The 14,812-nt window shown below is 53.7% G+C and overlaps 1 protein-coding gene across 4 annotated transcripts in view; it reads left to right on the plus strand.

Moving 5' to 3' along the window:
* The window catches only part of NDRG4 (NDRG family member 4), a 105,887-nt gene that overhangs the window by 50,531 nt on the left and 40,544 nt on the right, over window positions 1–14,812 (plus strand). The window contains exon 1 of one of the 4 annotated variants that reach the window (XM_032613464.1): window positions 13,142–13,209. The exons of 1 other annotated variant lie outside the window; for it this stretch is intronic. Coding sequence is in view for 2 of the 3 variants with exons in the window: in XM_032613461.1 (XP_032469352.1) it covers window positions 14,131–14,167 (37 nt within the window). In the remaining variant the exon portion in view is untranslated. Of the gene's footprint in view, window positions 1–13,141; window positions 13,210–14,117; window positions 14,168–14,812 lie in introns of those variants that run through there. 2 more of the 4 variants (XM_032613461.1, XM_032613462.1) reach the window with 2 other exon arrangements.

A 14,812-nucleotide genomic window follows, 5' to 3' on the forward strand; every position in this document is an offset into this window, starting at 1 on the left:
ATGGATTAGCAGTCTGTGGTCAGCAGTTAATGCTTGCAGGTGATTACTGTGTTTGCTCCTAGGATGAATGAGATGGAAGAGGTTCATAGCCAGTTTTGGAGTAGGAGGGGACAAAGCACCACCAGGGTCACCAAAATGACTTGGAACCTTAGAACCAGACTTGCTGATTCACTATAGGCAAGGAATCATACAGCAAGATTAAAGCAGGCAAAGTTAGCCTCAAGAGCCTCTGAAAAAAATAGATTGATCCTGGTGAACTAGTCAGCTATGGCTGCAATAATGCTGTGTAACAAACCATCCACAAATTCAGGGGCTTACCACCACAAGTGTTTGCTTTTCTTGCTCAGGGGTCTGCATGCTGGCTGGGGCAGTTCTGCTCTAGTCCACAGGGCATTGTCAGGCCTGCTCCCTGCATCTCATTCTGTGACCCAAGGTCTGTACGTGGCAGCTACCCAGTGTGTGTCCTTTTCAATTCAATAGGCAGGAGTTCAAGGGCAGGCTCTTCAAGTTGGGCTCCCAAGTCTGGGGAAGACTTTGCTGGGATCCAGCTTTGCTCACTCCCCTGTGCTTCCAGGGAGGGGCATCCACAGAACAAACATCAGTTGTCCTGGGTCCAAGAATAGTTATGGTGATTAATTAAGCTACAGAATTAATTAATTAATTAATCAAGCTACAGATACCAACAATGCTAAACTGGAGGAAGTGGGAGGTGGTGAGGTTCGTTCCATTCTCAGGGTCCTAGGTTGGAGGACAAGGAGACAGGACTCTGAAAGGACTCCTCCCAGGGGCATCTGGAAAAATCCCCAGCTGGTGGATTGATCTCTAATTTCTCACAGTGGGCCACCTGCTTTGGAATCATTGAGGAAGATTATTAAAGACACAGATTCGTTGGTACCTCTGGTCCCTCCTAACCAGGGTCCCGGAGTCAAGGCTTAGGGGTTGTGTGGGTCACAGGGTCTCCAGATGGTTCTGAGAAACTTCAGCTAATCACTCAGGACCTGGGAGTTTTGAGTTTAAAATCGAGGAGGAGAAACAAATGCCTGCCCTCCGGTTTTATGTGCTAACGTACCGAAAGCCTTAAATTCTGAGGAAAAGGGAAAACGTACAAGAAGTAATTTCCTGGAGTTTTCATTCTCATCTTCCAGAATTCCATGGTGCCAGCCATGATGTTAAGCAACTATTAACTTCAGCTATTGACCATTTTACAGACATGGAAACTGAGATGAAGGTGACCCAGCTGCTGCCTAGACACCAATCAGTCGGGTCTGCAGGACTTTAGCTTCTGCTTCTCCTTCCCCGTCCCCAGGTACCCTTCCTCCCAAGAGTTTGTGATCCAAACTAGTCCTTCCTTGCCTAGAGGAAGGCAGGATAGGGTGCCTGGTCAAAAGGTGTGTATCAGCGTTCGCTGTCCCTCAGGCCCTGCGCTAGTTGCTTCACAGGAATTCTCGTCTAATCCTCCACTCAGGGAAGTAAACAAGGAGGCAAATAAGGACAGAGAGATTAAGCAACTTGCTCAATGTCTCACAGCTCTAAGGCTGTGGGCTCCAGGGGCCTTGGGAATCCTGCTCCCAGCCTTAGCTCTTTTTTTAAATTTATTAAAAATTAAAAAAAAATTTTTTTGGCTGCGTTGGGTCTTCGTTGCTGCACGTGGGCTTTCTCTAGTTACGGCGAGCAGGGGCTACTCTTCATTGTGCATGGCTTCTCCTTGCAGAGCACAGGCTCTAGGCTCGGGGGCTTCAGTAGTTGTGGCACGTGGGCTCAGTAGTTGTGGCTCACAGACTGTAGAGTGCAGGCTCAGTAGTTGTGGCACACAGGCTTAGTTGCTCCGCGGCATGTGGGATCTTCCCGGACCAGGGCTCGAACCCGTGTCCCCTGCATTGGCAGGCGGATTCTTAACCACTTCGCCACCAGGGAATCCCCCCAGCCTTAGCTCTTGACCTAAGCACCACTTCCCAGTTGCCACGGTGACTTAGCTTTTGGCTACAAGACCCAGAAGAGGCAACTCAAACGTGTTCAACTGTGAGCTCTTAAATCCATGCCCCTCTCCTGCTCCATATATAACATAAACACATGCCCTCCTCTCATGACACACACGCACACACATGCACATACACACACCATCCTCCCGTGCACACACACACTGGTGACTCGAGCCAGGGCTGTGATAAGGGGATGGTGAGTTTGGACCGTGCAGCTGCCGCTGCTTTTCTCAGGAAGCCGGGAGCTCACTGGATGTGTTGACTGGCTTGGCAAAGAGGAAGGTGCTCACAAGTCAGCAGAGGGGACTGGCTGTGCCACACCCCAGGGGCCTGCCAAGACCCAGAGAGGCTTCGAGGGGGAGGGGAGAGAGGAGAGTAAGAATGAGGGGGAAAGAGCTGCCCTTGGTCCTCTCCATGGGATGCAGCGAGGTCACAGCTCTAGCAGGCAGCATCTGGGTGCCTACAGGAGGTAAGTAATGGGCCATAAATAATGCATCAGGGTGAGGCAGGAGCTGGTGGAAGAGAGAGACTCTGGATTTGGAGCCAGGAGACCCAGGAAGGAATCCCACCCTTGCTTTGAATTGAGGAAGGCTGGGACCTTCGTCTCATGAGCTGTTTCCCAAAATGTAAGCCAGGGGTACTAATCATAATGACTGGCCGCTGTGAGGATAACAAGAGAAAAGAGGATGCAAATGAGTGTGAACAGAAAGGTCTTATCCAAATGTGAGGTGGTCTTATTGCTCTTACAATCATTATTCCATCTAGAGGCAGTAGAGCGCAGTGGGTAAGAACAGAGACCCTGGAGCCCCCCTGCCTTTGTTCAGGCCCAATTACTGGCAGTAACTTTACCTTTCTAGACCTCAGTTTCCTAATCTGTAAAATGGGAATAACAATGGCACCCATCACATGGAATCATTATGAGGGCCGAACCAGTTAAGGATGCTTGGTACAGTGCCCAGCACAGTGAAGAAAGACACAAGAGCTGGCTATTCTCTCCTCTGGTGGATTGGTATCATCATGGTACTTACACAGTAGGGCTTGTTATGGACGGAATGTTTGTGTCCCCCAAATTCATATATTGGAATCCTAATGCCCCCCTGCCAATGTGATGGTATTTGGAGTTGGGGGCCTTTGAGAGGTGATTAGGTTATGAGGGTGGGGTGTTCATAAGTGGGATTAGTGCCCTTATAAAAGGATCCCAGAGGGCTCGCTCTGCTCCACCTCCTCCTGCCCCATGTGAGGACACAGTGAGAAAACAGCTGTCTGCAACCTGGGAGAGGGTCCTCCCCAGGATCTGACCATGCTGGCACCCTGATCTCAGACTTCCAGCCTCTAGAACTGTTTATAAGCCACCCAGTTATGGTATTTTGTTACAGCAGCCTGAGCCGACTAACAGCTGTTAGGACCTGCCAGCAGAGGTACAGACTCAGTGCATGGTGTCCCTTCTGCATATGGAAGCAGCAGGCGTTCACCCAAAGATGGCATCCTCAGGCCTGAGGCCATGGACAGTCCAGGATGCTGACTCAACCTGCCCAGCAGCATTGCTCACTCACACCCTGGGGCTCCCTTTCCCTGGAAGGCCCCTCATGTCATTCTCTGTGACTCCACTCAGCCCAGCCTGCCAAGCCTATGGCTAGGATCAAACTCTAACCCATCCTGAGACTTGAGACCTCCCGATTAGGCCTCTGATGTAGTAAATCCAGAATATACAAAAATACTTTTTTCTCATATGTCTTTCCTGATAGTAAGTGGGGTACATACAGTAATAATCTAATTCAGCTCAACAATCATTTAATAAGTGACCTAAGTGTGATCCTCAGCATCAGGCATTGGGCACCATACTAGTTTTTATTGCTGATGTGAAAAATTACCACATTAGTGGCTTAAAACAATGCAAATAAATTTTCTTATAGATCTGGAGGCCCAGAGTCTGGAATGGGTCTCCCTGGGCTAAAATCAGGATGTTGGCAGGGCTGCATTCCTTTTGGAGGTTCTAGAGGAGAATCCATTTCCTTGCTTTTTCCAGCTTCTAGAGACCATCTGCTTTCCCTGGCATATGGCTCTTTCCTCCATCTTCAAAGCTAGCAATACCACCAAGCCAAGTCCTCATGCTGCCGTCTCTCTGGTGTCTCTCTGGTTCTCTCCTGCCTCCCTCTCCCACTTTTAAGGATCCATGTGATTACATCGGGCCCACCCAGATAATCCAGGATCATCTCCTTACTTTCAAGTCAGCTGATAAGCAACTTCACTTCATCTGCAACCTTCATTCCCCTCTGCCAAGCAATGTAACATATTCACGGGTTCCAGGGATGAGGACACTGACGTATTTGACCACAAATCATTCACGGTGAGCCAAGTGCTGCATTGGTACTTTGCAATCATTCACTCACTCACTCATTTGTTCAACAGATATTGGTGGAGGGCTCCCACCTGCTGCGCCCATCCTAAGTACCAGGCCCAGTGCTGGATGCTGAGGCTTAACAGCCAACAAGACACAATCCCTGCTCTCAGGAAGCTCATAGTCCAGGGCGGAGATGGACCGGCACACAGACAACCACTGTACAGCTGAGCCAGTTACTTCACTGCTCTGAACCTGTTTCTTCATCTGTAAAATCAGAAAAATATAACTATAGCTCTCTCTCCAAATGTTGGGAGATTCAAATGAGATAACGTATGTAGGTAATGCTCTTAGCACTATGCCTGGCATATAGTAAGGGTTTCTTAAATGGTAGACTATTTTTATTGGTATTATTATTGAGAATGTGGTATGATGGAAGCACAGAGGAAGGCAGTCAGGGAGTCAGGGAGTCAGGTGAAGTCTAAATTGACACCCCCAGGGATGAGCAGGATTAGCCCAGGGAAGTGTAGGAAGTGGAAGGAAGGGGTCCCTGGGCAGAAAGAATGCACGTGCAAAGGCCCTGTGGTGAACAGGCCTCTCGATCCTCATGATACCCCAATGGCCCACCAGGTCTCTTCCTGCTGTGTACGTGAGTTGTGCTCCCACTCCCAAAGTCCAGAGGCCAGAAAGACCTCCTGGCTTCTAAACACCCAGCTCCAAGGCAGTACTGCGCCCACGTACTCCTCACGAGGATCCCAGCTGCCCCCACACTTTGTACCTGGAACCACAAAATTCGTTGTCCTAACAGCCACTCATCAATGGCCCCCAACTAGGTGATGGGCCCTGAGCTGAGGGCTCTTCGGTTAGCAACTCACTAACTCCTCACAGCTATATAATTAGACCTGTTGGAGAGAGGAGGAAATTCTGCAAGTGTGTGAAGCTTATCCAAGGTCACCCAGGTAGTAGATGGTGAAACCCAAGGCTGTTCTGACTCCCCATCTCAAGGCCCGCTCAGGCCAACAGCCCAGGCCTTTGATGGCTCAGCTCCATGCGTGGAGACTGGACCATGAGGAAACGTGGATGAAGTGGGACCTTAGAAGAACATCTGGTCTACCCTAGAGTTTGAACTAGGGGTGCCTGGAGCCTGAGGTAAGGGCCAGGACAGGGGCCAGGGCATTTGTTAAAAAGAACAGGCTCGTCTCTTTCCCAGGATAAGCTGCAACAGCAGCAAGGCGCAAGAAAACAAAGGACAAACTGGCTTGGACGCTTAAGGAGGGTCCCAGACTGAGCCCTCCCACCCTCAGCAAAGCCTGGTCCTACCCAAGAGTGGGGACACCCAACCCAGAGCTAACGCAGGAGCCAGAGGGAGCTTCTCAGCCTATCTGTTCCTTGACTGGGGACAAAGCTGTGTGGACAAACAAGAAAAGCATATATATCAGAGTCCTGGTATACACTGGTGGCTCCTGGCCCCTTCCCTCATCTTCAAAGCTAACAGTGTAGGGCCACCTGTTTTCTCTTGGGGAGCGCTAACCCCTATCACATCATGATGTCCGGACTACCTTCTTGGAGTTGAACTTCCTTTCTTGTATGAAATCATGGTGATAATAGATGACAGTGTACGTGTGCTTGTGGCAAAATAAATGATTGGTATCTGTGCAGCAAGGGGTTAGCTCAGCAGGCTTGGATTGCTCGAATCCTGGACTTTCCAAAGAAAGGACTAGTCCTTGGTGCTCCTGCTGCCTGACGGGAGTGTTTGTGTGTGTTTGAGGCCTTGGGCCACACTGTATGGGTCTGACCAGATAGTTAACACTCACAGTGTGACCTCTGGGGAAAGCCTGTGTTGGAGGCCCGAGGCCCTGGGCCACACTGCGTCAATTTGACTTCTGGGGGCCTGGAGACTGAGTAGCTTAGGTCAGTTGTGCAGGTGCCGCGTGCCTATGTGACCGACTCTCAGTAAAAACCCTGCACTCCAGGGCTCAGGGGAGCGTTCCGCGGTTGGTACTCTGCTCGCGTTATCACACATCCGTGCTGGAAGCGTTGACTGTGCCCCTGTGCGACTCCACTGGGAGGGGCGCTGGAAGCTTGCGCCTGGTGTCTCCTGGACTCCACTTGTGCACCCTTCCTCTTTTTTTTTTTTTTTTTTTTTTTTTTTGCGATACGCAGGCCTCTCACTGTTGTGGCCTCTCCCATTGCGGAGCACAGGCTCCGGATGCGCAGGCCCAGCGGCCATGGCTCACGGGCCCAGCCGCTCCGCAGCATGTGGGATCTTCCCGGACCAGGGCACGAACCCGTGTCCCCTGCGTCGGCAGGCAGACTCTCAACCACTGCGCCACCAGGGAAGCCCGCACCCTTCCTCTTTACTGATTTGATCTATGTCCTTTCGCTGCAGTCAGTGGTAACCATGAAGGAAATGGCTTTTCTGAGTTTTATGAGTCCTTCTAGTAAATCACCAAGCTTGAGGGTGGTCTTGGGGACCCTCAACACAGCATCCTCTGTCAGCTCCTCAGTTTCTATTGTCTGGAAACTTGGTTGGAACCTCCCAATCCTGTCATTCAACCCAATCCTGTCATTGTGGTGCTGAGGACGCTGCGGCCCCCAGAGAGGGAGGCGTGCCCGGGGCAGCCTACCATAGGGTCCACCCTAGGTCTGGGGCATGGCACCCCAGCTCTGGGTATGGCTTTAGCTCAGGCCTGGGGTGGGGCTGGGACAATCACCCTGTAGAAAGGGGGCCATTCTCTCCAGAACTGCAGGACAAAGGCTTCTCCAGACACGTGTGTCCGCTTTGGAAGGAGAATGGCTTAGCTCTCCTCCAAAGAGCAAATCTTAGCTTTTCGTCTGCTTTCTGCAAATTCACGTCTACGTAAGAGCTCCCTGGGGCCCAGGGAAAGCTGTGCCTCCTCCCTGACCTCTTGGTCCTCCATTCCCACTGAAAGTGGGGTTGATCAGGTCCCTCAGGCTCACGACTGGGGCCAGCAGCAGAATTAGGATCAAGGAAAGCCTGGAGGGCCACCCAGCACCCGCCAGGAGAGCTGTCTTTCCCTGGAACATTTCCTGTCCTTCAGGGGAAACTGAGACAGGGAACTCTTAGCTCTGGACCTTGTGACAAAGTGTGGACTTAAAAACATTCCTGGGCTTCCCTGGTGGCGCAGTGGTTGAGAGTCCACCTGCCGATGCAGGTGACACGGGTTCGTGCCCCGGTCCGGAAGATTCCACATGCTGTGGAGCGGCTGGGCCCGTGAGCCATGGCCGCTGAGCCTGTGCATCTGGAGCCTGTGCTCCGCAACAGGAGAGGCCACAGCAGTGAGAGGCCCGGTACTGCAAAAGAAAAAAATAAAAAACATTCCTGAATCTGGGGCCAAATAGTTCCCTCCAGGACTGCCTTGGGTGTGTTTGTCTTTTTAGCTTTTTATTTGAAATAATTATAGATGTACAGGAAGTTGCAAAATAATAGAGAGAGGTCCTGTGTACCCTTAACTAAGTTTCCTCCAGTGGTAACACCTTACACATACAAGATCAAAAAAACTCAGGCTTTAAAGTGAAATTAGCACAATTGGGAAGGTGGGGCTGGCAACCACTCCACTCCTTCCCCAAGATTCCCCCAAGAACCTGCATAGGTGCGAAGCCAATCGGGACACCACACACAGGTCTTCTTTCAAGGATGGATGGGCTGGCATTGGCGGAGGTCAGAGACCAAGCACCCAGGCAAAGGGAGGCTGCAGAGTGGCCTTAGGAGGTCATCCAAGAGATGTGGGCAAAGCAGCATCTTGGGGTAAATTGCTAGCAACACTGTTTCCAACAATGCAAAATTGGAAACATCCTAAATGCTCAACACTATGGGCTCGGCTGGGCTCGGCTAAGAGAATAATGAAGCACCCACATGGTATAGTGCAGCTGCTGTCACTACATTGCGGAAGGATAGTTTTTATCAGGGTAAATGTTCACGATATACTGGCAAGTGATAAAAGACTGAGTGGCAAAAATATGTGCAGTATGATTCCTTGGGGGGAAACACACACACACACACACACACACACACACACACACACACACAAAGTGCTAAAGGACATACCCCTCCCCTCTGTCCCAATGTTAGCATGTTAACACTGGTTATCTTTAGGCAATGGAATTATGATTTTAATTTTTCCTCTGCATTGAGTTTTCTGCATTGAGCATATATGACTATTGGAATTTTAAAAATATATTATCAGACCTACCCCTTGCCTGGACTCAGCACATACTGGGGCTCCATGTGTCTGGTAGAGCTTCCAGGGGAGGTGGAAGGGCATTCTCAAAGGGACCTGGAGGAGGTTCTGCTGTCCTCTTGGATCGGGGAGGACAGATTGGGGTGTCTGGAGTCTCCTGGAGAGCAAAGGGCAGGCACTGAAGGGGGAGGGTCTTAACATGTTATGGGAGAAAGGGGGTGGCAACATAGCCACTGCGTGGTCCAGGGTGGCCCAGGAGCGGGGAGCAGATAATCTGGTGGCTGGTGAAATTCCAGAGGCAGCCTGAGACCAGACTCTCACCGCTGCCTACTTGCTCATTCCAGCTTCCTCACCATCTGCTCACGCACACCCAGCCTTCTCCACCTAAATGCACGAGCTCCTGTCAGAGGGCAGGGCTGCAACATGCTCAGCTCTGTGCCTCCCTGAGCTTAGCATGGGGCCTAGCTGACCCACTGTAGGATGGATGGATGGATGGATGGATGCTCTCCCCCAGACACCCTCTCCTCTATCTCCGTCTGCTGACCTACCTCTCTGCAGGCTCAGATGCCCCTACCTCCATGAAGCCCTTGCTGACCGCTCCAGGCCCCCCGTGTACTGCACGGTAACCTCAATCGCACATGTTAGCAGAGTCCGCCCGGTACCCAGATTATGGCACTCTGAGGTGGTTTCCTCCATTGGTGCACAAACCTGAAAGGCAAGGTCAGTGCCTGGTCTGCTCTGGTTCTCCAGTGCACTCAGCACAGGGCTTGGCACCAAAGAGGCACCCAACCAAGCCTATAAAAGAAGAGAAAGGATCCTCTCTTCTCTCCGAGGCCATCTTACTCATCATTAGTGAGGGGAGTGTTAGTGGGGACAGGGGGACAGTTCCTGCTCAACCTCCCCCTGCTAACAGAGGGAGCTTCGATGGCCCCAGGCTCCCCTGCACCCCTGACCCCACCTGCTGCTTCTTTTCAGTTGCTCCCAGTCACGGTCACAAGAGGACTGGAGAGGAACGGTGACTCAGCCCAATTCATCACCACAGTGGAAAAACCCAGTCACCTGTCCTCCTGGCAAAGGGACCGGAGCTGCCTCTGCATCTGGAAGGGCAGCAAGCCATACTTTTCTCAAGGTCCTTTTGTCTTTCACCTGCTGAAAAATCAAAGAGTAAAGGACGTAGGAATATTATCACTTGACACTGTAGACTTGCAGTGTGATATGACTCTCAGTGACCTGGGATGGTGTGTTTCTTCCATGCCAAGCTCCGAGTTAAGTGCCCATGTGTGTCATCTCACAGCAGTTTCACAACAAGTCCATTATTATCTGAAGTGGGCGCTGGCCACTCTTTTGGCCACCAGCATCTGACATGCCCTTCCTATGAGGCAGAGTCTTACCTCCTACGAGAGGAACTGAAAACACATTTTTCCCAGCCTCCCTTGAAGCTTTGACGGAGTACCTTTTACAGGCATCTCCAATCAGACATCACATTCCTGACTGTGAATTAGAAACTGGTGACACGGACAAGCCGAGACCATACCAAGTCCATTCTGGTGACAGTGTGGCAGTGGCAGCAGCAGCCCCTCTGGCTTCAGAGGCAGCCATGGTCCTGATGCCAGCACCCCGTGTCCCTGCCCAGGGGCGGTGCTGGCTGCAGCATCTGTTCCCGGGGATGGCAGCAGTGGTTTTGACCCCAGACCAATGCTACAGGGTTGGGCCTGGCTCCTGAGGTCCTGAGGGCTGCCCCGTCATCCTTTTAACAAAGCCCTGTTTTGCTTAAATCAGACAGTAGGTTTCTGTTTCCTGCAGTCACCCAGACTGATTCGGTAGCCTGAGTTTCCGGATGGGGAAATGAAGGCCCAAAGAGATGTTCAGACAGGCTGGGTCTCGTCTATAGCTGAGGTACAGGCCAGTCTCCTTCCTGGTTTACAAATGGGAAAAGGGAAGTCCAGAGAGGGCCACAACTTTAGCAGCATCTTTCAGGCAATGACGAGGAAGGCTTGAGGGATGTGACTTGGAGCCCCCCCCCCCGTCCCAGCCAACAGCTTGGCCATCTGCCACGCTTGGCTCTCCTCTGTTAAAAAACTCTGCCACCCAGCCTGCCCCCAAACACCCTGCCTCCCTCAAAGGGATGAAGAAGAGCCCCGGAGCAGAAGGAACTGAGAGCTTGTGCTTCTGCTCACTCAGCTGGGACTCTTCTGCCCAGCCTGACTGACTCCTCCAGAAGGGGTCAGGGCCTCCCTCCCTGCCTATCCCACGAGCACCTTTTCTTTCTTTTTTTTTTTTTTTTAATAAATTTATTTATTTTATTTATTTATTTTTGGCTGTGTTGGGTCTTCGTTGCTGCATGCAGGCTTTCTCTAGTTGTAGCGAGCAGGGGCTACTCTTCGTTGCGGCGCGTGGGCTTGTCATTGCGGTGGCTTCTCTTGTTGTGGAGCATGGGCTCTAGGCGGGCTTCAGTAGTTGTGGCACGCGGGCTCTGGAGTGCAGGCTGAGTAGTTGTGGCGCACAGGCTTAGTTGCTCCACAGCATGTGGGATCTTCCCGGGCCAGGGATCAAACCCATGCCCCTGCATTGGCAGGCGGATTCTTAACCACTGCGTCACCAGGGAAGTCCTAAGCACCTTTTTTTAACAATAAATTTGTTTATTTATTTATTTATGGCCATGTCGGGTCTTGTTACTGCACGCGGGCTTTCTCTAGTTGCAGTGAGCGGGGCCACTCTTCGTTGCAGTGCGAGGGCTTCTCACTGTGGTGGCTTCTCTTGTTGCGGAGCACGGGCTGTAGGCACAAGGGCTTCAGTAGTTGTGGCACATGGGCTTAGTTGCTCCACGGCATGTGGGATATTCCCAGACCAGGGCTCGAACCCGTGTCCCCTGCATTGGCAGGCGGATTCTTAACCACTGCGCCACCAGGGAAGTCCCCTAAGCACCTTTTCTTGATGCAATAGCTCCCTGGTAGGGCAGTGTTCTCAGAATCACATTGCTTCATCATCTATTAAAGCTCTATTTTTTAGGGGTTTAAATCCTCAACCTAACCCCCCACACACAAATGCCCACTTGGGGTTCATGAATTATCTAAACCAGATGGATTTGTCTGCGTTAGTTCAAGTCTATGGCAGACACCATTCCACACACAGATCTGTCTGTGTGCAGATGTGTCACAGTGTCAAAGCTCTTATTAGGCAGCCTTTTACATCCTCCTGGGGCCTGTATTCCAATTCAGAACAGGCTAGGCCTCATGAATTACGTTACTAGAACATCAACAGTTAGTTTTATTCAATAACCAGGCCTGAAATTATTGGAAAGGATAGAATTCAGAAAAGCCTGAAAGAATCTATAATGCAATAATAACAGTTTTATTCTCAGTAATCACAAGGACTATTTATTGAGCACTTCATCCGTGTGTCTGGCACTATGCTAGGCATTTTATGCCATCATTTAATTCTTAGGAGCCCTCTGAGGTCAGCATTATCCCAGTTTTACAGAGTATAACATGAAGCCTCAGAGAGAATAAGTCACACAGCCGGGAAATTATAGAACCAGCCTGTACTCTTAAGGACCGGTTCCAGGCTTGTATATGTAGAACCAGTTTCCTGGACGTTTTGGATGTAGAGGTTTACTCTGTCACCACCTCCCCTCATCATCCCTTTACAAAGGAGGAAACTGAGAGGCAAGAATTTCCCCAAGGTGAGCTCCAGAGTTGTAAGGAGGACCCAAGCTTGCTACCTTCTGTGCAGTTTATATACTGCACCCCAAGCAGGAATGTGCTCCCCATCTGGGGCCACCAAATCTTACCAGCTTCCTAAACGTTGCAGAGTCGGTTAATTCAAAGTCATAGTAGCTTTCACAGAAGCCTGGAGCCGAGGGAAAGCTGGGACCTCATTACAAACCAGCCCAGTTAAAGGTTCAGTGAAGGGGGAGACGCACTGAAGGACCCTTTGACGTCTCAGCCCGCACCATCCCGGACCTCCCAGATGACCTGGTCCAACACAGCCACTCTGCACCGGAAAGGCCGGAATCGGGAGGGGCAGAGCCCCGCCCAAGGTCAGTGGCAGAGCCTGAATAGAACCCCTGTCTCCAGGAGCCCTCCTCTTGAGCTGTCTTGCCCAAGTAAATTTTTTCAGGTCATCACATTTCCATTCACCCTAAAGTAGGACTCCATCCAGGGACTTTGGTGTTCCCTCTTTTGGGGTAACAGGTGAGAGCAACGTCACTGGGCCTGACCAGAGTGAGCCTGAGCACAAAAGGGGTCCCCAGTTCCCTTTCCTGCTCGCTCAGATAATGGAGGCACGGTGAATGGGGGAGAGCAGGGACCTCGCCACATTCGGGGGGGCGGGTCGGGGCAAGGGCCCAGAACACCTCTGGCTGGAGTCACTCCCGCATGAGTTCCCCAAGGAAACCCTAGGGCTCTGAAAACGGGGGACGAAGACCCAAATCCCCCTCAGCGCCTGGCTCTTCCCAACCCCCCAGGGCTTTTCCCCAGCAGCTCCCAGCCGGCGACAGGGACGGGGGAGGGGGTGCTGTCTCCTCCAGGCTCCTGGGGAATCTAAACAAAGACTGGGGCAGAGACCGCTCCCTCCCGCGGGAGCCCGACGCCACGCTGCTACCAGGGGACTGGCGGCGAGGGCGGGGCCTCCCACCGCCCCCGGCGCACTCCGAGCAGCGGGGGGCCCTTCCTCCGGGCGCTTGCAGGAGGTGAGGAGCAGGCCGATCGACCCGGGGTCTCCGCTAGGTTCGGGTGTCCGGGGGTCTAGCACTCCAGCCGCAGCGGGAGGCGGAAGCCGAGCGCGCAGAACCGCCTCCCGGGTCCAGACCCTAGGCCCGGCCCAGCACCCGGGCCGAGCGCCCACGCTCCCCGCGCCCTCGTGGGCACGCCCCCCGCGGCGCACCACCCCCGGCCCGGCCCCCGCCCCCAGCAGCGGCGGCTCTGCAGAGGGGCCGGGCGCTGCCTGCACCTGCACCCGCGCGTTGGCTGCAGCAGCGCAGAGGCCCGGCTCCCCGCCTGCGCGTCTGTCTTGCTCGCCTCACCCTAGGTGAGTCGGCGGCGCCCCGAGACCCATCTACCCCCATTCCCCAGCCACTGCGGCCGCGGCCGGCCCCCCGCCCCGGCGCAGCCCCCGCGAGCGGGCCGCCTTGTCGCCGGGCCACACTTCGCCTACGAGGGCGGCAACCCACCCCCCAGCCCACTCCGCCCCGCTCTTCCTCTTCGCCTTCCCGGCCAGAGGCGCGGACCCCCAGGGCCACGGCCCCGCGGCCGCCCGCGCCTCCCTGATCGCGACATCGGGGGCGGCCGGGCCTCTTTGTTCGGGCGGCGGCACAGGGGCCCACTCCCGCCGCCTCCCAGAGTGTCACCCGCACCCACCCCGCGCGCTCTCTCAGCCTCCCGGAGTTCACCCGGACCAGGTGGCGGCGGGCGCCTTTGAGGGGTGCGCGGCCGTGCAATTGGTGGATTTTTTTAAACCTGTCTGGAGGGGGGAGCGCGGCGTGGGGGGGGGGGGCGGCGAGAGCTCTCCCGGCTCCCGGCTGCTCTTCCTGCTTCACTTCTCGCTCTCCTGCTGTTTCCCTCCTCGCCTCCCGCGCTCCTCTCCCCTGCTCGGCTGAGCGCGGGGCGCAGACATGAAGGTGCTGGGACACAAGATAGAGCTGCTGACAGGTACCGCCGGCCTCTCCCCGCCGCTGCCCCTCTGCGCGGCCCTCGCTGCCCGCTACTTTCCGAGTTGGAGCGGGGCTTGGTGGCTGTGGCCGCGGGTTTGGGGTGACTCGGGTTCGAGCAGGAGGAGGGGGTGCAGATACCAGCTAAGTCCTAGCTTGTGCGCTGCGGGTTTCTGTGCGGAGCCTGGCCCCGGGAGAGGACTTGGGGCGGTGCCCTGCTCGGCTTTGCTCTCTGAGGGGCCCGGCGTTTGGGTGGGTAGAGCGCTTGCCACAGGGGCGCGCGTTCGAGGACTGGCCCCCTGAGTCTCCGACTAGTCAAGCTCTAGGCAGGTCCCCAAAAAGGGAAAGAGAGCTTAGAGCCCCTGCCCTTCAATCAGTGTCACTCAGTCCCCCCAAGAAAGGAGCTTCCTGGGCTCCCAACAGGACCTCTGCGGTGGGCCTCTGAGTTCCTGCGCCCCGTGAGAATCTGAGCACCTCTCCCTGGGAGGAGAAGTTACTTGCTCGGAGTAGAGGTCAAGTGGCCAGGAAAGTGGGAAGCCAGATTGGGCCCTGGTGACTGGGGAACTTCAGCCTTGGGGCCCCTGTGAAGAAATGGCCAGACACCCCACTGGAAACCATATCCTGGGTGCTGTGGCTGGAGATAACA

The sequence above is a fragment of the Phocoena sinus genome, chromosome 19 (assembly GCF_008692025.1).
Source record: "Phocoena sinus isolate mPhoSin1 chromosome 19, mPhoSin1.pri, whole genome shotgun sequence".
In the NCBI taxonomy this organism is placed as follows: Eukaryota; Metazoa; Chordata; class Mammalia; order Artiodactyla; family Phocoenidae; genus Phocoena; species Phocoena sinus.